Below are 27,842 nucleotides of genomic sequence, written 5' to 3'. Positions count from 1 at the left end.
TTCAAATGAACGGCACCGTCTCTTCTTCACACTTCACTCAATGAAATAATAATTAACACTTATTGTCAGTACCTACTTTTATAATCACTACTTTTATAAGCGTTACTTATGTGAAGTTTTTTAAATATTTTGTTGAACTATATCATTTTTTAATAAATTTATCTGTTCACAAACATTTGTACTTGACATTTTAAATTTGTCTTTTGCTTTATTAATCTATTTTAAATAAATTGTCATGTATGTTATTTACCATAATAATCTTCCTACAACTGTATGGATAGTAAGTTAGTTCATAATTTAAATGAAATTAAAAAACATATACCCATATATTAATATAAAATAGATCTTGTTAAGTTATCAACAACTGAACAACAGCAGTAAAAGTGTGCAAAATATCTAGTGAAAAAATAATGTAGGCATACAGTCAATTTTTAGGTTTTTTCTCTTCGATGAAAAAGGAGTGTCTCTTATTTTAGGGCTTTTAACGACAGCGCTACATCTATTAGTAAGTATATCAAGTTTTATTTTTGATTTCGACAAGAAATTTATAAGGAATATTTAACTGGTATACTGAAGTTAGGTATACATAATTAATTAATAATTTAAATTTAAGAGAGTTACTGAAAAATACACAATAGAACACAAGGTTAGCTAACACAAATATTAAAAGTTTTATAGATTTTATTTTGTAAAAATCAAACTTGTACGACAGAACTTGTAGTCTATATAAATTATATACTCACTTTTTTAGAATTTTTTTTTTTTAATACTCCAACGCAAGACAATTATGAACCGGTATTAATTAATTAACCTAACCTAACCTAACCTAAGCTAACCTCCCCACCATCCAAGTTTGTATCTGTTTTTTGGTAAGTTATCGAATTTGTCGTATTTTGAAACGAATTCCATTTTTTAAAAGTTAATTCAATACATAATATAATATCATTTAATTTTAAAGTGTTGATCACGCTAAAGAGAATACTAAAAATGATGTTAGAGCTTGTATAGATCTTAAAATATATCGTTCCGTTATTTAACATATATCTGCATCAACAAGTCTTTGGAATTTTATAGGCATTTGTATAATTTTGCTCAGTTTATTTACCGGTTAATTTGTATAAGTTCCAAGGTATTATTTTTATTTAACTAATCGTTTCTTTGAGTAAAAACCATTTTGGTTTATTTTAGACCAAAAAACGTGTAATCCCCTTAGTATAAAAAAAAATTAGTTAAAAATATAAAAGGTATACAGTGCAATTTATTCAGAAAATCTAGCAAGGACAATACAAGAACTAACACAATAAACAGATTGCGAAAATTCTAAATTTTATTTTCTATCATACAACATAAACAAAAAATTATATTTTAAAAAATACAAATAATATAAAAGTAAAACATATAATACAATAGATACTTTATATCTGACAATTTTGGTAAGCGCAAATATAAAGTTAAAATGACACTCTTAGATTAATTTTACTCACATCGCCTGCTGAATAGTAAACACCAGTAGTACGAATAAACACTATTGGCCTAGGTTTAAATTGTAACACATGCCAAGATCGTGTTGACCCGTTGGATTTGTCTACGATCATATCCCAAGTCCGATTATTTACAGAATCTTCAATAGTATAACGGTAGACTTGGTCATCACCGCCCCAAAGCAGCATTCTGTAAATCAAGGTAATAGTCAATAAATTAAGGAAATTTATTACACAGCAATTTTTATTTTTCCACAAACAACAAAAACTAAATTGTTTAATATCGTAAATATCCTATGTATACATACGTTATGTGTCCAGAAAAATACAGCGTCCAGTTAAGGGCTAAATACTCATTATGTGTACTGATTCTAATATAGTTTATGGCTGATGGAATGATGAAAAAGATAGTCACATTGGGTTCTGAAAAATGAAATATTTGAAACCGACATAATATGCGAATTACAATGAACTAATGCGATATGTAAAGCAGGCCACTTAGTTTAAATTTAATCTTATCTGGTAGCCACGTGTTTCTAAATTGTGTGGCATCTAAAATTGTATCTGAACTACTAACCAGTTGTGATTCTCTAACCACAGATAGCACAGATAACACTCATTATTAACAATAAAAAAGACAGAAGATCTTCAAATTGCAATACGGCCAAAGCGTTGTTTTCGATTAAGTTTAGTGATTCGACTTCGAACTTCTTATATTGATAAAGTCGTGCCCCAGCCATCAAGGAACAAGCATTGTGTACATTAAAAACCATACCAATCCGAAATACTAAATGATTCCCAAATAACTTTAACCTAAAGAAAAAAATAACATATTTGATTAATCATTTTTCTTATAAACATTATTATCCAGTTAAAGAACAACTGATCGACCAAATGATCATACAGCCTTAAAAAAAGTATTAGTGCAGTTTGAATAGCGTACAGCGATTATACGTTACCTTTAGAATCCTGAAGTTCATCTGACCGGTATAAATACACACAAGAAGTATTTTAAAGAAGGTTATTGATGCTTCTTTAATGTTCACCTCAGGCTTATCGGATTCATTAATATTTCCATACAACAAGACACTTAAAATTATAAACAGTATTAATGAAACCGTCAAATTATCTATAAAGCCTAGTCCAATGGAGTCCATCTTTACAGACTACACAAATGAGTTGTTTTCGGTCAAAACTTACTATTATTTGGCTTGATAAGTTAGATACATAAGTTTGAATACCTACTTTACCTCAGTTTTTACAAAAACAAATTAACATTGTAAAAAAATGTCTTAAGAGGTCCTAACCATATAAAATGTTTCTATTAATAGCTTTTATATCTTGTTATAGTAATTTCTTTAAAATATCAATTTAAAACTACAATTTTTGTCGGTATAAATTAATTGTTTGTGTCTGTGACAAACAATAATAACTACTAATAACTAATAAGTTCCTATTTATTAATAGCAAATTACCAACAATTAACACTAAGGTAATATTAAGAGTTAAATACTTAAAATAATTACATTATTAATTGAGGCATTCCACGTCGAACCGGATTTTCGGCCACATCCCGTAGAATTTTCATGACCATTGGACTTTCTGGATCGTTGTGACCTAAAAAAATACTTCTAAATATTTCGTAACTAAATGGAATCTTGTTTTATATATTTGGACACCTCAAACAAATGGTTTCATCGTCTCAAAAATGGTATAATTATCAAGTAACCTAACCTTACCCCAGAAAAGGGTATAATTTTTATTGTTTTAATTCATAATTAAATGCTTTTAGTCGTATTATTATTGCATATAAATTACAGAAATTAATAATTTTATATATTTACCTATTTTATTTAATTTTCTTGTTATTATATTTTCAGGTTTATGCATTTTACCAATTCCAAACGAGAATTTTTGCAAAGTTTTATATTAATAATCTCATTATTGAAGCCAGTTTAATTAGACTGTGCTTTATAGAACATAATATAATATGTTGTTTGTCATAATATTGTATAGTATTTTTAGGGTCTTATTTTATGGAGGTCTTAAAGAATCAATATAAAACCAATAGCATCAAAAACAACAAAAAATGTTGTAATTCACCTATGTGATACTAATAACATAACGTTTTATATTCATATTATAAACCTATCAATATTATTTTAATAATAAAAAAAATGTAATTGTGTTTAATAAGAATTAATAAAACTATAGGTATGTTCATGTACTGCTCCGTGGAATTTTTCAGGCCCACTTGGCTTTATGCTGTGATCTCTAACTTATGTGAATATACATTTTTTGTTCAATCTTTGATATTTGTAACGATTGGTTACTATTTTTCTAGTTGCTACGTGGGTAATCATCATGTTTATATAACAATTTTTTTGTTATACACAGAATTAATGTTGTTTCTACTGCGAAAATGATTTTTAAATAATCTGAAGACATTTTTTCATATATGCAAATGTTATAACATTGTGTTCGGTATTAAATGACGAGTAATTTTTCATTTTTAATTATTATAATTTAGCCAAGATTGAAACAAGACTAGAAAAAGTGAAGAAAACAGTATACCACACACTGGTAGAATTCATAAATTATAGTCAAAATGTTAAAAGTCGGCTGTTTCAGTTCAAAATCAAAGGTAACAACTTAACATTATATCTGACCAATCCAACGGGTAAAATGTTTTAAATATTTTCTTTATCGCTTTTTAGGACGTCTGACGTGTACCTACTAAACATAAAAAATTAAAAAAACGTTGAACGCCCTGTATATTATTTATTACTATATTGTAATTATCGAATTGATTTTTAAACCCGATTTGGCGCTATGCATTATGTTTCCAGATAAATTTATGATTTTTCTTCTAAGACACATGCCAAAAGATGGACATCGTTACTCTAAATATTACTTTGCGAATATTCTGTTCTAAATTTCTTTTTTTTAAATTTGTGATTTCCTTTTTTCCTCTCGTTTGTCACTCAATTTGTATATTTTTTCTTTTCCACGAGACCGGCTATCTCGATATTTAGTCGTTCCTTGTATACTTCCATGATTTCTCCACAAAATACTGTTATGCTCTAACACATTTTATTTTCTTCTATTGAAAAGTATATTAAAATTGAAGGGAAAAAGTCACGTGACCAACCGTTTCCCCTCATTGGTTTTGTATATTTAAAAAAATGTATTTAAATGTACAATTTTTGTAAATAATTAAATCATTTTTTTTTAAAACGAAAAAATTTTTTGAAGCTTTTGTGGATTTTATAAATAATTTATATTATTAGGAGTTTAAACTTAATTTCTTTCAATTGTGAACCCCTTTTTAATTTATGGTAAAAAATGTTCAAGGAGATTCTGTAGTAAGCACACGCTTACTTATTATATAAATATGTATTTATTATGTATGTCATTACGACATACACTTTCAGGTTCCATATTATTTCCTATTATTTCCTTGACTGGCTATTTGCAAACTGCGTAGTTAACTACTTTGTAATACGTTGTTAATACTAGTTATCCTCGTTCTAAACCTATTTTATGTTGTTTGTTACATTCTATTAATTTACATATTACTATATAAACTTCTCTATTTCTCTGTACAATTGTCAGTCTTCAGCCAGTCAGTTAACACGTATCATATTATATGAATAAATAACTATTAATACTTGCTCCAAGGCGGCTACAAATTTCGACCAACTTTTTTGATTTTCTTCAGGTAAAAATTTGCCTGTAGACAATTTCTAGTATTTTAGACATTACTTTAGCTTGTCTTGTTGCTTCCGTGACCTCTTCGGTTGGACCCTCGTTAACTTCCATACCTACCGGATCTTCTCCCTAAACGCAAACAAAGCGCTATTAATACTCAAATATAATATTTAAATGTATGTAAAAAAAACTAATTAAATAACTAATCTTATAAAAGGTTATTACAGTCAGCTGTTTCTTTTTTTTGGGAGTTTAACTTCCCGGGTGATATTTATTTTTAGAAGGCCGTGGACGACTTTCTGTCGGATTTATTCGACAATTTTATACAAATAACCGCACAGATTATATTAATAAACCAATAATAATTTAATACAAAATTTACGTTCGATATGATAAGATTTTTTTTTTTTTTAGTTTCGACCTTTGGCGATTTTGATTGGTTAAACGGGTTTTTCTCCCGGTTTGTATCGTATTTCTAGTAGCAAGCAAATAGAATGATAAATATCATATTTGAAAATATATATTTCTTTGTTTAAATCTAGCCGAACCCGGATTAAAAAAAAATTGTGATCTGTTAATAATGTTTTTTGAACTTAACTTTATCAAAAAACAAGGTATGTGTTTCTATTTTAAAATGAAAAGTTGCTACAGAAAATCTAATTTAGGGGGGGGGGAGGGTAAACACATAAGAATGTATGGAAAGTTATTTATTTAACACAATGAGATGTTGAGTGTCTCACGATAAAAAAAATCACATCGTATTGCTTTCATATGTTTCTAGATCAGGTGAAATAGGGTTTTTACTTCGACATGTTTTCATAATGCTTCAACGTCATTAGAACATTAAAGACACACACTCTTATAAAAACTAGTAGAATGTTATCAATATTGGTGCAACTGTACACTACTCGTTCGAAGCATAATAAAAAATTAATGTAAGTCTTAACAAAAAAGAAAAAGTGTATTGGTTTTGCTAAATTTCCACGATGTTCCGACTCCACTGTACTATTTTTTATTAAAAGGGATTTTATTTTCCTACGCTAATGATTCAATTTAACACGATGAAAATCTTAAGCTACCGTATAACGTCTTGTGAGTATATATCCCCTCCCATCCTAACTTTTAACCTTTAAACATTTTATAATTAAATATTCAAAATATGAATAATTCCTGTAGACCTGTGACTTATTGTCGCACTATACTCTGATCCCATAATGCCTCGACACCATTGTACTGGCTTGCTCGAATAATATCACTTTCAAATAAACGCTTCGATGCTAATTTGTAACATGACACCTCACTTTGATACTTTCTTACTATTCTTGGTTTGGACTTTACTGGTTTGAAAATACTAACTACTGATTCGCATGGAAGCATTTATTTGAAAGTGAGTTTATTACATCCAGTTGTAGTAATTCCTGTAACCTCCCCATCCCCACTATGCTCTGTCCCCACTATAACCTGGCCCCGCTGTACTGGCTTTTAATGTCAAGTTTTAAGGGTAAAGAAAGGGATTTTTTCAACTTTAACCCACCCCCCACCTCCCGAGTACAAACTAGATAAAGTTTGTGATTTTTACAATTGCAACTCGAAGAAATTGGGCAAGTATTAAAAAAATATCAGTGTATAATAACACAGAAAAAGCTTACAATGTTGTAAAACCAATAACATCGCTGCTCCGCATCGAATATGTGTTTAATGATAGACAACAAGCAATAATAACAGGTGGTTTATGCAAAACATCGTACTGCCTAAGTAAACACAGTGAATCGTTTATAGCACATCACATTATGTGTAGAAAAAGATTGTACGCTATTGTAATAAATCTACATATTAAAATTGGTGTTTCATTTCTATTGAAAAGGTTTTCTTTATACTGTTTTTTAAAGAATTCAACATTTAGTATTGTATTAACACGTATTATACACTATGCTGATTTATTTTGTAGCGTTTATAATTCTATGGTCAACTCCAGGTAAATTATATATTTTATTAATATTTATAAATCATTTCTTCCTTTATAATTTAATTACAGCAACCTACGTATAAGCGACAGGTTATATATATAATTAATGAACTTATCGCTAACTAAGTTATTTTTTTGAATGTTCAATAGTAATAATAACATTTAAATTGGAACGTTTTTTTTATCTACGCAAAATTGTCCATACAAATTATTGTTTGTACCAGATCAAAAACATATTCATTAATAATTTTGTTATTTCTTTTTGGAAACTTTTTAAATAATATAATATTACACTAGTTTTTTTGGTAAGTTTCAGAATTGTATTTGTTCGATAAAATTTTACGGGCAATTTTCGTTAAGCTTAAATAATATAATACTTATCTATAGTGTACGATCTATAACAAAAAAAAACTATTTGTTAAAATCAGCTGATTTAGGCGTACAAGAAGTCATTCGTCAGATTGTTCTCCATTTAATGCTAGCTGTTTTTTTTTGATAGTTGTGACAACCCAGAAACAGCATAGCTCCCGTTGAAAAGTTGTTCATACATTATTAATATGTGACGGTTTTAAGACATGGTTAAACAAATTTATGTTATCTCACATTGTTATCAGCGTCAATTCTGTTGCTTATCAGTTGTAATAATTATTACAACTACAACAATTTTTAAGTTAAATATCATTTTCGAAAATTTAACTTTGTTTAAAAATGATTTTTTTAAGTGTCACCAAAACTAACAAAATCTCACAGAACACGTTATTTCTTACTTAAACTGAATAAATATGAGGAAGTATCCACTGTATAAAAAAATCTGAAAGAATTAAAAAAAACTGTCATCCCTGCCGGATAAATGGTGTTCCAAATTTGGAAAATTTTAATACAAATTAAAACAATTTGGCTGAAATTTAGTCAATTAGCTTTTTAAACAGAAATGAGTATCAGATTCATGTTGCTCACACACAGAACTGGAATAGTAAGGTCAAATTCATGAGTTTTAAGGTTCCTTGCAATTTTTCTATGTTCAAAACTTGTTTTCAAAATAGTCTACTTAAGAATGTTTGCCTTATATAACTCTTAACATTCAATTTATTACACAGCCCCCGTTTTTGGGCCTCCACTTTAAAGACTCTATTTAATCTCATTTTACGAAAAATGAGAATAAAACACTAATGGGCAAATTTATGCAAAAGAAATGGTAGTATTTAAAAACTAAATTTAATTTCATTTAAAACCATAAAATGCTCATTGCGCCACTCTTCACCCTCTTATACTTTTTTCTTCTAAAGTTACGAAACAAAAATAACAAGATAATTTTTTGAAAATTTTCTTTAATTTTTATTCGTACTTACCTTGCTTGAAAGCATCCCTATCAAAGTTTTACTCCTTAAATATAACTATTTTAAAAAGGTAACTTCAAAATTGTTGTATTTGTAATAATTATTACAACTGATAAGCAACAGAATTGACGCTGATAACAATGTGAGATAACATAAATTTGTTCAACCATGTCTTAAAACCGTCACATATTAATAATTATGAACAACTTTTCAACGGGAGCTATGCTGTTTCTGGGTTTCACAACTATAAAAAAAAACAGCTAGCATTAGAATGGAGAACAATTCTGAGAAAGACTTTTGTACGCCGTAAATCAGCTATTTTGCCCACTGTGCGCCGGGTCTATCCAAATTTAGGTATAAAAATAAATGAGACAATTTCAAAATTGTCTCTTTTGGCGGGCGTGGTATGCAGGGGAAATGGAAAACGGCGGGGGTTATCGTTGCGCTATGAGACATGTCTCACCGACCGCCGTTCATATTATTATTGTTTTGGTGAGACGGTATCAGTTATCCGTTATCGATGTACGTCGTATCGATTGTCGTGTTGTACGTTTTGCAAATATGCCTATGCCATTTAGTTTATTAGTTTTTAGAACATTTATTTTTTACAGTATAGATAAAATAAAATATACAGGGGATCCAAGGGGGCGCAGTCCCCCTGTCAAGTCACGTAACACGCATTTTTTTTCAATGTCTCCCCGATCTAAACACCCATGCCTCGCCACTGATCAAATGACAATGGCATGAAACTAATAGACTTATCGACGGCCAAATGTCTTATAATCAGTAGCACATACTTCCTCAGAAAAAATATTCATAAGCAAACTTGGACCTTACCAGATGGGAAAACAAAAACCCAAATTGACCATGTAGTCATTGATAAGAGGTACCAAACGTGTATAAAAAATGTTAGAACACACATAGGTGCAGACGGGGACTCTGATTACTATTTAGGTGATTTCGAGGTTTGTGTTGATTCTATCCGTAAAGTGGAGGAATAAAAAACAACTGAATAAGGCTGTAAAATTAGATAAAGACAAGCTAAAAAATTCTAATGAAATTAGGGCGTACAGAGCTAGAGTAGCACAGACACTTAACAATTATGACAAGAATCAAGACAAAGAAAAAATATCTACATGGTCAAAAATAAAGAAATCTGTGACTAAAGCAGCAGAAAACCTAAGAATGAAGAGTACGGGACAAAAAAAAGTATGGTTTACCAAGAAGCGGTTGACAAGCGTCAAGTAACAAGACAACTAATGCTACAAAACCCCACCAGAACCAATATAGATAATTATACAAGAGCAAGAACATTGACCAATAAAATAATCAGACAACAAAAACGACTCTCAGAAAAGAAAGCTCTAGAAGAGATGGAAACATACAGAAAGAACCCAATAATGTTTTTCGAAAAATGCACATCAATTAAAGAAGGATTTAAGGCGCGTGCTTCAATAATGAAGGATGACGATAATAATTTATTATCGGATCCGGGGCAGATAGTCAATAGCTTCAGAAATTACTTTGAGAGACTACTGAATAACAATAATGATAATCAATACAATAACGACCTGCCTTATGAACAAGTAATAAGAGTCACCGTAGAACCTGAAATGCCGGAACCGAACCTGGAAGAAATAGAACAAATTGTGAATACATTAAAAAATAATAAAACACCAGGCGAAGATAACATTAATTCAGAACACTTAAAGATAGGAGGAAAAGACATTCTAAAAACTATACAATGCTTCATTGCAGAAGTGTGGAGGAGTGAACGGATTGAGAATGATTGGAAAATGGCCATCATATGTCCAATTTTAAAAAAGGGTGACCCATCAAGTGTAGAAAACAACAGAGGAATCAGCCTTTTAGACTTCATCTACAAAATACTATCTTTTGCCATTTTGCATAGGCTTGAAATTTATACGGTAGACATATAGGTAATTGTCAGTGTCAGATAATTATCAGTGTGGATTTGTGAAGGGGAAATCGACAAGTGACCATATTTTTACACTACGACAAGTTATGGAAAAATTTTATGAGTTTGATAAAGGTCTACACTTGATATTTATTGACTTTAAGCGGGCTTATGACTGTATAAACAGTGATCTACTTTGGACGATACTTATAAATTTGGGAATCCCTCAAAACTTGCAAGATTAATCAAAAACTGCAATGAAAATACGATGTGCCAAGTACGTTATATGGGAGAAATGTCCAAAGTTTTGAAGTTCAAACAGGGTAAAGACAAGGAGACGCACTGTCTCCAGTATTATTTAATTTGGCACTAGAACAATAATAAGAGCTATGAATAATAACAGGTCCATGGAACTAGTTGGGAACAGGACTCTACTAGCATATGCCGATGATATTGTTATCCTGGGAGGCGAATCTCAAGTACATTTAAGCTAATAGAAGCTAGCCAAAGAATAGGACTGAAAATCAATAAAGATAAAACGAAGTATATGATAATGACTAGGCGTTTAATAAATAAACAAAATCTCAATATAGGTCAATACACTTTTGAGCAGGTGGATAACATTAAATACCTGGGAGTCAATATAAATGCAAACAATAATATGCACAATGAAATAAATTTGAGATTAGCGGCAGCAAATCGAGGTTATTTGGCCATGAATAAGATGTTCAAATCAAGACTTTTATCAAAAGAATCAAAGATAAAACTTTATACTACTTATCTCCATCCAGTCATCATGTATGGATGTGGGACATGGTCAACAACAAAGGGTGACGTAGGAAAACTGTTGAGGTTCGAGGGAAAGATTCTGAGAAGAATATATGGACCTATACGAAACCCGAATAATGGGGAGTAAGAGCGGAGGAAAAACACAGACATAGAAAGACTGTTCAACAAACCAAACATTCAAAGTTTTCTAATATCCAAAAGATTAGAATGGGCTGGGCATGTTTGGAGGGCGAAGCAGAATCTGATCAATAAAGTTTTAACCAATAATCCATCTGGGAAGAGACCGCGAGGAAGACCGCGCCAGCGGTGAATGGACCGTGTAAAGAATGATCTAAAAAAAACGGATCAAACAGTAGTAATGGAGGAGGCCGATGACAGGAATCGTTGGAGAGTCTTAGTAGAAGCTGCGAAACGCCTGCAAGGCGTGTAAAGCAAAAGAAAAACGCTAGCGCCGTTAACAGTTTTAACAATTATAAAACCATTCTATTACTGTCAAAAAAACTATAATAATTAAATTATTTAAAATGTGAAAATAAACAAAAAATTGAAAATAAGAATTCTGGAGGGTGGATGCAACCAAAATTAATAAATCATACAAATTAATCTAAAAAGTCCACTGTTTTGATCTATTCTAGGTAATTCTGGTTATGGGACGCCACCTATGCCTCCCTCAAATCACAGTAACGAGCTTATCGACCACACTGAATTCTTGATTGAATACATAAGAAACCTCTATCTAAGCAACACGTATGTGGTATTAAATGTGTACCTATTAACTTTATTTACTTAATTTATCAAGCTTACCTTGTATGCAGTTTTTTAATACCATATCCCGAAATGTTTTCTACTCTGTGAGCAATATAAAGTGTTATACTTTGAATAATATGGTAAAAGTAAGCCGTTATTGTTTGTCCCGTTTTGCCAATTTTGGTGTAATAATACTTTTTAATAATAATCTAATATAATTTAAAGTAGGTAGTATACAGAATGCCAAAATATGATATGACTTTATAATTTCATTGCGATCTAATAATTCTAATAAAGAAGCTATAAGTTTAAAAAATGTAGACTGATTTGTCAATAAAAATAGGTTTACCTTCTTCCCCCGTTCAATTTTTATAATCTTCCAACTCAAAATGATTCAATGCTCTTATTTTCCATTTTAAGCTAGGGACTAAGGTAAGGTTAAAACATAAACATTAATTGTTAGAATACTTTGTTACATAATGTATAATTTATTGTTACATTTTATATTAGTATGTGTATTGTTAAATAATGCGATTGCATATTTCAGATGTTCAGATGTTGTTTTAGTTGTAGGTAAAGAACGATTGCCCGCCCATCGTATTATACTAGCCTCACGCAGCGAATATTTTAGGTAGGTATTTAACTTTTATTAAGACATAACTACTTGTTTTTTTTTGCTGTAGATTTCAAACAACAAGTCTGAAAGTTAGGCATAAATTAAATATTTGTTTACCTGTATATGGGGAATTTCACGTAAGACCTGTTCATCGGCACTCCCGATGGAATTTTCATGACAATGAATTGGACTCCCTGGTTCGTTGTGACTTAATATAAAAAATACTCAAACTAAATGTTTTTATCGTCTTAAACCTAATATAATTATCAATCAGTACAATTATCTCTGATATAGGGGTCTTACCTATATTTTTTAAATCTTTTAACTTATTTTAAACGTTGCTGCTGTCTTAAATATTTCGGTACAAAACATAATATGTCTAAGGACTTTTTAAAACTTAAAAATAAATATTCCTAACAAATGTTTTCATTGTCCCAAAAATAGTATAATTATCAATCAGTGCAATTATCTCGCTTACCCGTGAAAAGAGTTCTATTAGTATCGTTTTACTTCATAATAAAATTTTTGTATATATATTATTAATACTTCTTAATAATATGGTCATTTCAAATTTATCTGTTTTACCAATTCTTAACAAGAATTTTTAGTAAGTTTTAGATATATGATCTCTTTTTTGAAGTCCGTTTATTAGACTTTAACAGACTGCGCTTTACAGAATGTATAACATATAATATGTTGTTGGTTATAGTAATGTGTATTATTTTCAGGAGGGTTTTTTTTGAAGATGATGAAGAATCCCATAAATCTGAAGTCATTCTTAATGCTGCATCAGTAACATCATTTGAAATACTTCATAAATATATTTATACTGGTCGAATAAATTTAGGTGATCTAAAGGTAAAGAATAATCGACGTAGCTTAACTGTTTATTAAGTTTGTGTGATTGTTTAAATGGTAGTATGTGTTAGATCTGTTAAATTATATATTTGTTGAGAACATTTTAAGGAAGAAAGATTAATCACTATTTTTATTATTTTTTTTAGAGTGGAGAAGTTTTCGAATTACTAAAAACTTCGGATTATTTTGACATTTTAAACTTAAATCTTCCACTGCACGAGTATTTTAAAAGTACGAAAAAAATACAAAGTTGGTGTAACTAAACATAAGGTTATTATAGGGACACAATTTATTTCTAGTTTAGAAAAACTAAATAAATAGTCGGCCTTACTAAACATTTAGTTGGGCGAACTTAATATAATTGCTTAAACTAAAAATTTTATTGGCTCAACTAAACTATTTACTTAGTTTTTTCAACTAAAAATTTAGGCTGTCCCTTTACTATTCACCAAAATTTCAGGTTGAACAACTATGTGTATTATTCTGTGTGACTTATCTTTAAGCATATTTCCTTAGGAATAGAAAATAGGAGGATGAAAACTGTTTGTTTCAATTATATTTTATTAAACCATAAAGAATTTAAAATTTCTTAGAATATGCAGATGGACATTTTTTAAAATATTATGTACGTCACAATTAAAGTTTTAAAAGTTAGTAGAGCTATAAATTTACTAGATAAACAATTGAATATATTTTAATACCTATTTTTAATTATTGTTACCTAATGTGTTTCAAAAATTAAATCAACAATCCCTCCCAATTCAAGTATTTAAAAAAAAAAAAGATTTTAATAACCCCTTAATAAAGGATTTATTTTAATTGAATTATTTTATACTAAACGCTAGCGCCGTTACAAGTTTTAACAACTATAAAGCCATTCTATTACCGTTGAAAAAACTATAATAACTAAATTATTTAAACTAAAAGAAATAAACAAAAGTTTGAAAAATAACAATTCTGGCGGGTGGATGCAACCCAAATTAATAAATCATACAAATTAATTTAAAAATTCTTCTGTTTTGATCTGTTCTACCTACGCTTTCCTCAGATCACCGTAACGAGCATATCGACCACACTGAATTCTTGGTTGAATTCATAAGAAACCTCCATCTAAGCGACATGTATGTGGTATTGAATTTTTACCTATTTACTTTATTATTTTCACAATTTATCAAGCTAATCTTGTATACAGTTTTTTAATTCCATAGCCCGAAATGTTTTCTGCTCTGTTAGCAATATAAAGTGTTATACTTAAAATAATATTGTAAAAGTAAGCCATAATTGTGTGTCCCATTTTGCCAATTTTGGTGTAATAATTCTAATTTGATTTAAAGTAGGTTAGGTTGTACACGGAATGCTAAAATATGATATGCTTGTATCATTGTGAACTTAAAATGCTAATAAAGAAGCTACTATTTATAATTTTTTTTATTAATTTTTCAATATAGATAGATTTACCTTCTTCCCCCTTTCTATTTTATATAATCTTCATACCCAAAATTATTTAATGCTCTTATTTTCTATATTAAATAAGGTTAAAACATACACGTATGTGTATTGTTAAATAATTTGAATGCATATTTCAGATGTTCAAATGTTGTTTTATTTGTGGGTGAAGAACGATTGCCCGCCCATCGTATTATACTAGCCTCACACAGCGAATATTTTAGGTGGGTATTTAACTTTTATCATAACATAACTACTTGTTTTATTTGTAGCTGAAGTTATTAAACATCAAGTCTGAGAGTTAGTCATAAATTAAATATTTAGTTACCTGTAATATGGGGCATTTCACGTAAAACCTGATTATCGGCCCTCCCCGTGGAATTTTCATGACAACGAATTGGACTTACTGGTTCGTTGTGACTTAATATAAAAAATACTCAAACTAAATGTTTTTATCGTCTCAAACCTAATATAATTATCAATCAGTACAATTATCTCTGAAAAGGTTTTTATTTTTATCGTTTTACTTCATAGTAAAATGCTTGTATATATAATATTAACACTTCATAATAATATTGTCATTTCAAATTTATCTGTTTTACCAATTCTTAACGAGAATTTTATTAAGAATTAGATATATAATCTCTTTTTTGAAGTCCGTTTAATTAAACATTAAAAAACTGTAATTTACAAAATGTTTAACATATAATATTATGTTATTTGTAATATTATTGTGTATTATTTTTAGGAGGTTTTTTTCTGGAGATTATCAAGAAGCCCATAAATCTAAGGTCAATCTAATTGATGCATCTATAACCTCATATAAATTAATTCTTATTTATATTTATACTTGTCAAATAAATTTAGGCGATCTACAGGTAATGAATAATCGATGTGGCTTTATCGTATATAAACGGCATAAATATAATTTTAATTAAGGTTGCGTGATCGTTTGACAGAAAGATTAACCACTTTTTTTATTTTTTTTTTTTGTAAGGGTGGAGAAGTTTTCGAATTACTTAGGATTTCGGATTATTATGGTATTTTAAACTTGAAACTTTCACTGCACGAGTATTTAAAAAGTACTATTGACGTAGAAAATGCATGGTCGTTCTTTGCTATGACTCGAACTTATAAATACAATAACCTAGAAGTCGAATCACTTAACTTTATCGATAACCACGCCTCACAATTATTGCAATCTGAAGACTTTCTATCTTTGTCACCCGTAATGGCATGGTTTTAAATAAAAACATTATATTGCTCGTGTTAGGAGAAAAGTTTAAAAATAATTATTATTTTTAGGAAGTTCTTCAAGATATTCTCATTCGTGACTCATTTTATTGTAATGAATTATATATATTCCACGCAGTTTGTCGCTGGATTAAAATACACCAAAACATCCTGGATCATAATACTGAAATGAACGTTTTATCTGCCATCAGATATCCGTTAATGAGTACTAAAGAACTGGCTGAGGTTAGGCAATCACCGCTGGTTAAATCGAATAAAAGTTTACATAACACAATATTCAGAAACACCTCGTCACCAGATAAGCTTCAATATCGAGGCCAGCTAAGTATTCTTGCTGTACACATCAATTTGTGTTTCGCAAATTATGTTGGTTTTAATTATTTCTTTTTTCAGTACTCAATGAAGATCTTATTCATCGGCCTTCTCAATGGGGCTCTAATCGGCAGCCTTCGAATACTCCGGTTATCAATGGCATTAACGGCAGTACTACGATAACCTTGCGTGATCCATCATTTATAAACTATATTGTAATATGGTTATCGGGTGGATTTCCGACGGATGATCAAAGGTATGTTTTCAACTTATAAATAACTCTAATTGAATGACCATTATTATGAAAAAATATGGTTTGAAAAATTGTTTGAAACATTCGTGACTATGATTTATGATTAATTTTATTTATTTATAAAAATGTTTTGTGTTATGAATTTATTTTTATTATAAGTTAAGCAAAAAAAAAATTATCAGTGGTTGAAAAATGATTGTCTATTCTTATTGTTTATTAAGAATTAATTGTTTATAACTTATATTCATTATTCAACAACTATTTACACAACTCTGGTCCTAATATTTAATCTTCTATTCTTTTTTACGAATCACTCTACAAGTTAATTGCATTATTTAATACTTTAGGTATTACTCTTATTACATTGAAGTTTCAATGGATCGGAACGTTTGGTTCCGTGTTATAGATCATTCAAATTATAATTGTCGATCAGCTCAAAATTTGTGGATTAAACCTCGCATAGTTCGGTACATACACATTGTTGGAACCAGAAGTACTGCTAAAGCAACTTTTGAATTTTCGAAAGTCAAGTACAATACAGAAGAAATGCACAAGGTGGAAATAAAAAAGTGGATTAGTCGGTATAAAAATCAATAAAGTAACTCAGTTTTTAATTAAAAAAATTTAACATATATATTTATGTATTTGTCTAATTGATTCCTTAGTTCCTAAGTACGGGTATAATGTCGCATCAAGTTTTAGGTATGCATTTGTAATCAAAGGAGAACATAATTTGTGGAGTCAGTCGATGTTAAACGTATTAGTTGATGATTACTATGATCGTTATGATAATAAGATTGATCGTTTAAACATGTATACATATCATAATTTACAATCTGGTTGTATAGTGATTCATCTTGCACAACCATATATACTTAGTTCAATGAGGTAATTGTATAAATATCTTGTATTTTTAGAGCAATAAGTCTTCTTTTCAAATTTCTTTTTTTTATCATTTTCAATCGTTCTAATACAATTTTAACTCATACACGGTCTATAAATAATTTCTTATAAGTATTTTTTCTTACTTGTCAGAGCTTAAGTCTCCAAATTGTATAAAATACTATTTATCATTCTTAAACACTCTTAAGTAAAATATTTATCTTTTCGATAAGATCCTTTATCCAAATTTAGTTCTTATGATGTTGTAACACTTATACCCTCCATTTGTATAGCATTTTTTCTAAATAGAATTATAAATATGAAAATGTTCTTTTTTTTCTAATTGAAAATTGATGTGCAGTTTATTAAACTAATTCACAATGTAAAATGTTAATGGATATCATTAACGAAAATAGGTTTAATTTGTTGTTTTTTTATGTTGTACTCGAATGTTTATACTTATTTATCATTTAAATATGAATTTTTTATCATTCGGTTATTTACAAGAAAACAAAATTTTATTTTGGCCTAATTATCTGTTAATCATGAATTTTTTATTATTTAATTAAGACAGTATTATTATTGCCATAATTGACAGGTTTCTGCTTTGGGGCGGTAATGACCAATTCTACAAGTACACTGTTGAGGATTCTATCGATAATCAGGATTGGGAATGGATTGCAAACGAATCTAAAGAGCTAAAACAATCTTGGCAGGTGTTGAAATTTACACCCAGACCGATACTCTACATTCGTATTACTGGTGTTTATAACTCAGCAGGCAATGTGAGTGAAATAAGCTAAGTGGTCTTTTAACTTTTAATAACTATTTTATGTTGTAGGATTTCCGTATTGTATATTTTGAAGCTCCCGCTCAAGTAATTGTAGACGATCGTGGGGTAAGAAATACTATATATATTTTTTTTTTACAATCATTATGACGGAAATGGAGACAGAATTTTAATTTTCAGAAGAACAACGAAACAGATGTTATAATGACAGAAGCTTCGACTTCAAATCCAGTCGCTTAAACCAAATTCCAATTATAAGCATATTTGTGTTTGTGGAACGCTTACCATGAATTAAAGATATTATAAAAAATAAAATTTTTTTCGTTTATATATAATTACATGATACATATTATTTATATAATATATTAATAACAGTTTAATTAAATTATTACAGTACTGTGTTTGGTAATTCAATTGATACACGTAGGGGAGTATCCCGGGGCTTAATAAAAATAATTATATTATTATAGTATAACTAAGGCCATTATTTTGATAATATCTGTTAAGTCATTACATAAGAGCGTGGTTTTACTATGTTTGATTGGATATTATTATTATAATTTATAGTAACTAAAATATAAGTTGTCATTTTTGATAAATGTTATATATGCATGATATATATTATTTATGTACTATATTAATAACAGACTAATTAAATTATTACAACACTGTAGTTGGTAATGCAACTATGTGCATTGGTTATGAAATTTACAAGTTTTCCCGGTAAAAATACACAATACTGGCTGCACAACATACACGAATAATACATTATCTAAATACTAGGGCTACGACGGACAAGAGTGGAAAAAGTAAAAAGTAATAAATTTCAAATGAACGGCATACTTAAAGATTTGTACAAACATCAAAACTGCCTTGCATAATGCAATACGTTTTCCTTGTGACATTAATATTTGTTAATAGGTATTCCTTACGTGTTTTTTAAGGAGAATTCGTTAATTTGTCCGTATTCCACACTACCATTCGTCTGGAATACACATAATTTCTTATTGAATAACTATTTTTATTATTCAGTGTACTCCTGACTATAATCTGTAAACACGTTTCTGTGACCACTCCGCTTATTGTTACGATCATTTGTCACGAAATAATTGTTCGGAAGTATAATAATTATTGCTTTTTATTATTAGTTCAGTTGTTAATTAGTTTAATTGTTTATTAGTAGCTCTTATTCATATTTGAGCAGCACCGGCGTTAAAACGTTAAGCTTCTGTAGTTTTTCTTCATAAGTTTTACAAAACAATTTTAAGAGATCTGACAACATAATATCTTTCTTATTTTTAAAACAAAATTAGTTATAATAGTAGTTACATCAATTGGTACGAATTAATTACAATTTTTTTTCAAAAATCAGTTATTTATTTATAATTAAAAAAGTATCAATCATAAGTAAAAATTGTTTACAATGTTTTTATTTTGTAAATCAAAAAGTCGATTTTTTGTCTTTAAAACAATAAAAGTATTTAATAATATAGGTTTATATAATATTTTTTTCTGTTTTGACAATCTACAAATGTATAAATGTTTTCACATTAATTTAGGCGGGTATTGAAATCGGCTATGATCTAGGCTATATAGCATGTTTGTTGCCGCTATCAGCGTTAGTAATGATGATCAAGTATGCCTTAACGGCTGTAGGTTAGTATTTGTAGTTAAATAAAAAAAAACCACTACTTTTTCGTTGCACAGATTAAATAATTTAATATTTTTCAAATTTTTCAACTAAATGTAATAATATTTCAATGACACCTTATACAGGTAGTATAACACCTGAAGCTGTACCTCTAAACATAATAGAGGTGCTAGACTTTGACGCATCCTTTAAGCACTCTACATGTTTAGTGCCTTGACGCACAACTACTTTTTTTTTCCTGGATCGTCTGTCATACTTGTTTCATCATAACTCATGATGAGCTCTGGATCAGCACCTTCAATAGTTATAGCTAGTTCTTCTTCTTCAAAAAAAAACGTATGGTACCACAATTTACTCAAACCCGAGCTTGCTTTATATTTTCACATAGTAAGAGTATACCAACGCCTGGTAAATTATTTTCAAAGTAAATTATTTTTAAGTACGAGCACCAATTTTTTTCCAAAATCTACACATCTGTAAAATATAAAAAAAAAAATTGTTTACTAACTTAGAATTCGCATGGAATGCTATGAGACAGAAAATAGTTTATTATAATGAGATTTTCCTTGTATATTACTGTGTAGTTTTTACAAGTTTAATTTGGACCATAATTTTAAGACAGTGGTCCAAGTTGGACTAAAAATTTAAAACGCTGTTTCCAGTTATGTAAACTTTGTAATTACATTTTTTTTTTTTTTTGACGTATAGTAATTTTTAGATCCATATAAAAGTATTTCCTATCGTCCATTTTTGTGTTACGCGTCTCTTTATAAGATCATTATATCCCTACCTACTAATTATTAGACAGCTTTAGTTGTAGATAAAATACCTCATTGGACAAGACAGTGTATTACTTAATAAAATAAATCCCAAAAATACTACATAAACACATGTAGGTATCAATCATATAATATAAAACAAATTATTATAGTAAAACAATTTCGTTTTACTATAATAATTAAAATACACAAAATATATATAATTGGCCGTTCTAAAACCTTTATGGGGTTTTAACTTGCTAAATCCATAAATTCACCACAATTGCGTTTAATAAACCCAAGATTTCGATAGGTTTTAGCACACATTGAGTTAATACGTGTGTTAAAAGATAAGTCGGTAGACAAAATGACACCCAAGTCCTTAACATTACATAGTATCTCGAGATGTATAAGCCATTTATCTCACTTCCCACTAAGAACCTGTTAACAAAACCCGAATCATTTATGGATCTAACTGATCTAACTTCTCTCTCTGGACAGTTTTACAATTTTTTTTTTCAGCGGGATTACATCCCCTTTATTCTTTATCCTGCGAGATAAGGGTTTTCTATACTTGGGTTTCTACTTCCTTGATGTATTATTATTATTCATTATTATTATATGAAATATAAATTATATAAAATATAAATTGTGTGACTATAAGACGACCTGACGTCTGACGATGGACAATTCTATGCGAATACTCAAATACCTAAAATGGAAGCGTTTATTTGAAAATGATTTTATTACATCTAATTGTAATAGTTCCTGTAACCTCCCCATCCCCACTATGCTCTGTCCCCACTATAACCTAGCCCCACTGTACTGGCTTTAATTTTTAAATTTTAAGGGTAAAGAGAGGGGTTTTTTCAACTTTTACTCCCACCACCTCCCGAGTACCAACTAGATAAAGTTTGTGGTTTATAAAATTGCTATTCGTAGGAATTGGGCCAGTATTAAAATAAATTCAGTGTATACAAACACAAAAAAAGCTTACATTGTTGTAAAACCAATAGCATCGCTGCTCCGCATCGAAGCTGTGTTTAATGATAAACAACATACAATAATAACAGGTTTATGCAAAACATCGTACAACAAAAGCAAACACAGTAAATCGCTTATAGAACGTCCCATTATGTGTAGAAAAAGATTGTACACTATTGTAATAAAACTACATATTAAAATTGGTGCTCCATCTCTATTGACGAGGTTTTATTTAATACTGTTTTTTGAAACGTTCAACATTTGATATTGTATTAAACGATATGATGAATTATTTTTTAGCAATTATAATTCTATGCTCAACTCCAGGTAAATATTATTTTATTTATTTATAAATAATTTCTTGCTTTATAATTTAATTACAGCAACCTACGTATAAGCCACAGGTTATATATATAATTATTGAACTTATCGCTAACTAAGGTATTTTTTTGAATGTTCAATAGTAATAATAACATTTAAATTGGAATGTTTTTTTTATCAACGCAAAATTGTCCATACAAATTATTGATTGTACCAGATCAAAAACATATTCATTAATAATTTAGTTATTTCTTTTTGGAAACCTTTTAAATAATATAATTTTACACTAGTTTTTTTGGTAAGTTTCAGAATTTTATCGATAAAACTCTATGGGCTATTTTCGTTAAGCTTTAATAATATAATAACTAATCTATAGAGTACGATCTATAACAAAAAAAAAACTATTTGTTCAATCAAATCATAGGTATGATCAAGAAGAATGACGTCAGATGCAAATCTGTGTTTATTTTTTAACACTATACAACAATAACATATTTATGTAGCTATACAAAAAACTGTTCACCATATGTGAAATAAATTAAGCTTTTATAATACTACATCCTATGAGGTATTAAAAAATTGGCTGCAATATTAAAATAAAAATACATACTCGAATCGGCTCCCCATATCTTTAGACTTGTTTATTTATTTTTTTAGCCTTTAACTTGTACTTGAAGTACATAATATTATTTACATAAATGTATTTTGAAGTTCACATGTGAAAGAATCGTTTTTGTTCTTCTTTATCACGCCACTTATTATAGTTGAAACCATGTAATGCATAAAATGTTGAATTTAGCAATTGCTTACTTTCCTAGAAAGTTCAACCTATTTTGTTGGATTTGTATCTGTGTAATTAAGAAACTTAGAAATTTAAACTTCGATAAAATGTTATTTATCTTATATTTGAACACACACACTTTGAAGAGGGTAATACTTAGTTATCGGTGCACGAAAACAATACAAAGTTGGTGTAACAGAAATTAATTTGAATTGAATTATTTTATACTAAACGCTAGCGCCGTTAACAGTTTTAACAATTATAAAACCATTCTATTACTGTCGAAAAAACTATAATAATGATATTATTTAAAATATAAAAAATAACAAAAAATTGAAAAATAAGAATTCTGGAGGGTGGATGCAACCAAAATTAATAAATCATACAAATTAATCTAAAAAGTCCACTGTTTTGATCTATTCTAGGTCATTCTGGTAAATCTGGTTATGGGTCGCCATCTACGCCTCCCTTAGATCACAGTGATGAGCTTATCGACCACACTGATGTCTTGGTTGAATTCATAAGAAACCTCCATTTAAGCGACTTGTATGTGGTATTGAATTTTTACTTATTTACTTTATTATTTTCACAATTTATCAAGCTAATCTTGTATACAGTTATTTAATTCCATAGCCCGAAATGTTTTCTACTCTGTTAGCAATATAAAGTGTTATACTTAAAATAATATAGTAAAAGTAAGCCGTTATTGTGTGTCTCGTTTTGCCAATTTTGGTGTAATAATACTAATTTAATTTAAAGTAGGTAGTATACGGAATGCCAAAATATGATATGAAATATAATTTTATTGCGGTCTAAATGCTAATAAAGAAGCTATTATTTTAAAAAATGTTGACTGATTTGTCAATAAAAATAAGTTTACCTTCTTCTCCCATTCTATTTTTTATAATCATCTAACTCAAAATGATTCAATGCTCTTATTTTCCTTTTTTAACTAGGGACTAAGATAAGGTTAAAACTTAAACATTAATTGTAAGAATAATTTGTTACATTATGTATAATTTATTGTTACATTTTATATTAGTAGTCCTATGTGTAATGTTAAATAATTTGAATGTATATTTTAGATGTTCAGATGTTGTTTTAGTTGTGGGAGAAGAACGATTGCCCGCCCATCGTATTATACTAGCCTCACACAGCGAATATTTTATGTAGGTATTTAACTTTTTTTATAAAATAACTAATAATATTCTTAATAATATTGTCATTTCAAATTTATCTATTTTACCAATTCTTAACGAGAACTTTTCATAAGTTTTGGATATATGATCTCTTTTTTGAAGTCCGTTTGATTAGACTTTAACAGACTGTGCTTTACAAAATGATTAACATATAATATTATGTTATTTGTAATTATATTGTGTAATATTTTCAGGAGGGTTTTTTTTGAAGATGATAAAAAATCCCATAAATCTGAGGTCAATCTTAGTGATGCACCAGTAACATCATTTGAAATGCTTCTTAAATATATTTATACTGGTCGAATAAATTTAGGTGATCTAAAGGTAAAGAATAATCGACGTAGCTTATTAAACGGCATAAATATAATTTTTATTAAGTTTGTGTAATTGTTTAGATGGTAGTATGTGTTAGATCTGTTAAATTATATATTTGTTGAGAACATTTTAAGGGAGAAAGATTAATCACTTTTTTTATTTTTTTATTTTAGAGTGAGGAAGTTTTCGAATTTCTTAGGATTTCGGATTATTTTGGCATTTCAAACTTAAAACTTCCACTGCACGAGTATTTAAAAAGTACGAAAAAAATACAAAGTTGGTGTAACTAAAATTAAGGTTATTAAAGGGACACAATTTATTTCTATTTTAAAAACCAAATAAATAGTTGGCCTTACTAAACATTTAGTTGGACGAACTTAATATAGTTCCTTAAACTAAAAATTTAATTGGCTCAACTATTTACTTAGTTTTTTCAACTAAAAATGTAGTCTGTCCCTTTACTATTCACCAAAATTTCAGGTGAGACAACTATGTGTATTATTCTGTGTGACTTATCTTTAAGAATATTTCCTTAGGGATAGAAAATTGGATATTGAACACTATTTGTTTCTATATTATTTTATTAAATCATAAATAATTTAAAATTTCTTAGAATATGCAGATGGACATTTTTTTAAATATTATGTACGTCACAATTTAAGTTTTAAAAGTTAGTAGAGCTATAAATTTACTAGATAAACAATTGAATATATTTTAATACCTATTTTTAGTTATTGTTACTTAATGTGTTTCAAAAATTAAATCAACAATCCCTACCAATTCAAGTATAGGTACATATAAAAAAAAAAAAAATGTCAAAAGCCCTTTAATAAAGGATTAATTTAAATTGAATTATTTTATACTAAATGCTAGCGCCGTTAACAACTTTAACAATTATAAAACCATTATATATGAAAAAACTATAATAACTAAATTGTTTAAATTAAAAAAAATAAACAAAAAGTTAAAAAATAACAATTCTGGCGGGTGGATGCAACTTAAATTAGTAAATTATACAAATTAATCTAAAAAGTCTTCTGTTTTGATCTGTTCTATCTACGCTTTCCTCAGATCACCGTAACGAGCATATCGACCACACTGATGTCTTGGTTGAATTCATAAGAAACCTCCATCTAAGCGACATGTATGTGGTATTGAATTTTTACCTATTTACTTTATTATTTTCACAATTTATCAAGCTAATCTTGTATACAGTTTTTTAATTCCATAGCCCGAAATGTTTTCTGCTCTGTTAGCAATATAAAGTGTTATACTTAAAATAATATAGTAAAAGTAAGCCATAATTGTGTGTCCCGTTTTGCCAATTTTGGTGTAATAATTCTAATTTGATTGAAAGTAGGTTAGGTTGTATACGGAATGCTAAACTATGATATGCCTGTATCATTGTGAACTTAAAATATTATTTATATTTTTTTGTACTAATTTGTCAATAAAAATAGGTTTACCTTCTTCCCCCTTTCTATTTTATATAATCTTCCTACCCAAAATTATTCAATGCTCTTATTTTCCATTTTAAACTAGGGACTAAGATAAGATTAAAACTTAAACATTAATTGTAAGAATAATTTTTTACATTATGTATAATTTATTGTTACATTTTATATTAGTAGTCCTATGTGTAATGTTAAATAATTTGAATGTATATTTTAGATGTTCAGATGTTGTTTTAGTTGTGGGAGAAGAACGATTGCCCGCCCATCGTATTATACTAGCCTCACACAGCGAATATTTTATGTAGGTATTTAACTTTTATTATAAAATAACTACTTTTTATTTTTTGTAGCTGTAGTTTTTAAACATCAAGTCTGAAAGTTAGGCATAAATTAAATATTTGTTTACCTGTATATGAGGTATTTCACATAAACCAGTTCATCGGTCCTTCCGATGGAATTTTTATGACAATGAATTGGACTTCCTGGTTCGTTGTGACCTAAAGTGAGATCCCATTTTTTTAAAAGTACTTTAACTTTTTTTAAACGTTTTTGCCGTCTTAAATATTTCGGTACAAAACATAATATGTATAAGAACTTTTATAAAACTTAAAAAAAATACTCCTAATAAATATTTTCATCGTCCCAAAAATAGTATAATTATCAATCAGTACAATTATCACTGAAAAGGGTTCTATTTTTATCGTTTTACTTCATAGTAAAATGCTTGTATATATATTAATATATACTCGTATACAATTATTATATTGTAATGTCATTTCAAATTTATCTGGTTTACCAATTTTTAACGAGAACTTTTAGTAAGTTTTAGATATATGACCTCTTTTTAGAAGTCCGTTTAATTAGACTTTCACAAACTGTAATTTACAAAATGTTTAAAATATAGTATTATGTTATTTGTAATAATATTGTGTGTAATTTTTAGGAGGTTTTTTTCTGGGGATTATGAAGAAGCCCGTAAATCTGAAGTCAATCTTAGTGATGCATCTATAACCTCATATAAACTACTGTTTACATATATTTATACTGGTCAAATAAATTTAGGTGATCTAGAGGTAATGAATATTCAACGTAGCTTAATCGTATATAAACGGCATAAATATAATTTTTATTAGATTGTCTGATCGTTTGACAGAAAGATTAACCACTTTTTTTATTCTTTTTTTTAGGGCGAAGAAGTTTTTGAATTACTTAGGATTTCGGATTATTATGGTATTTTAAAATTAAAACTTCCACTACACGATTATTTAAAAAGTACTATTGACGTAGAAAATGCATGGTCGTTCTTTGCTATGACTCGAACTTATAAATACAATGACCTAGAAGTCGAATCACTTCACTTTATCGATAACCACGCCTCACAATTATTGCAATCTGAAGACTTTCTAACTTTGTCACCCGTAATGGCATGGTTTTAAATAAAACATTATATTGCTCGTGTTAGGAGAAAAATTAAAAAATAATTATTATTTTTAGGAAGTTCTTCAAGATATTATCATTCGTGACACATTTTATTGTAATGAATTAGATATATTCCACGCAGTTTGTCGCTGGATTAAAAAACACCAAAACATCCTTGATCATGATACTAAAATGAAAGTTTTATCTGCGATCAGATATCCGTTAATGAGTATTAAAGAACTGACTAAAGTTAGGCAATCACCGCTGGTTAAATCGAATACAAGTTTACATGACACAATATTCAGAAACACCTCGTCACCAGATAAGCTTCAATATCGAGGCCAGCTACGTATGCTTGCTGTACACATTAATTTGTGTTTCGCAAATTATGTTGATTTTAATTATATCTTTTTTCAGAACCCAATGTAAATCTTATTCATCGGCCTTGTCAATATGAACTTATTCGGGAGCCTTCGAATACTCCGGTTATCAATGGCATTAACGGTAGTTCTACGATAACCTTGCGTGTTCCATCATTTATAAACTATATTGAAATATCGTTATCGGATGGAGGTTCGATGGATGAATCAAGGTAAGTTT

At 28.7% G+C, this 27,842-nt stretch overlaps 1 protein-coding gene and 1 long non-coding RNA gene across 3 annotated transcripts in view; one reads left to right on the top strand and one right to left on the bottom strand.

Moving 5' to 3' along the window:
* LOC126837239 (uncharacterized) overlaps nt 1-27,842 on the bottom strand; it is a 54,831-nt gene that overhangs the window by 19,288 nt on the left and 7,701 nt on the right. Inside the window, exons 5-6 of one of the 2 annotated variants that reach the window (XR_007685475.1) lie at nt 1,790-1,904; nt 1,464-1,671 (exon numbers count right to left, since the gene is read on the bottom strand). The exons of the other annotated variant lie outside the window; for it this stretch is intronic. This is a non-coding gene — a long non-coding RNA (uncharacterized LOC126837239). Of the gene's footprint in view, nt 1-1,463; nt 1,672-1,789; nt 1,905-27,842 lie in introns of those variants that run through there. 2 annotated transcript variants of the gene reach the window in all.
* LOC126837236 (BTB/POZ domain-containing protein 9-like) overlaps nt 1-27,842 on the top strand; it is a 42,561-nt gene that overhangs the window by 12,263 nt on the left and 2,456 nt on the right. The window contains exons 8-15 of the mRNA XM_050571062.1: nt 24,249-24,378; nt 24,543-24,627; nt 25,441-25,513; nt 26,041-26,124; nt 26,767-26,896; nt 27,011-27,241; nt 27,318-27,591; nt 27,660-27,834. Of these exons, the coding sequence (XP_050427019.1) occupies nt 24,249-24,378; nt 24,543-24,627; nt 25,441-25,513; nt 26,041-26,124; nt 26,767-26,896; nt 27,011-27,241; nt 27,318-27,591; nt 27,660-27,834 (1,182 nt within the window). The remainder of the gene's footprint in view (nt 1-24,248; nt 24,379-24,542; nt 24,628-25,440; nt 25,514-26,040; nt 26,125-26,766; nt 26,897-27,010; nt 27,242-27,317; nt 27,592-27,659; nt 27,835-27,842) is intronic.

This window comes from Adelges cooleyi, unplaced genomic scaffold (assembly GCF_023614345.1).
Source record: "Adelges cooleyi isolate 19-005CV unplaced genomic scaffold, UGA_ACOO_1.1 ACOO_flye_CR_arks_rails_tigmint_CR_PRNA_247, whole genome shotgun sequence".
In the NCBI taxonomy this organism is placed as follows: domain Eukaryota; kingdom Metazoa; phylum Arthropoda; class Insecta; order Hemiptera; family Adelgidae; genus Adelges; species Adelges cooleyi.
Note: the sequence above shows the minus strand (reverse complement) of the source record. Positions and strands in the feature narration are given on the sequence as shown.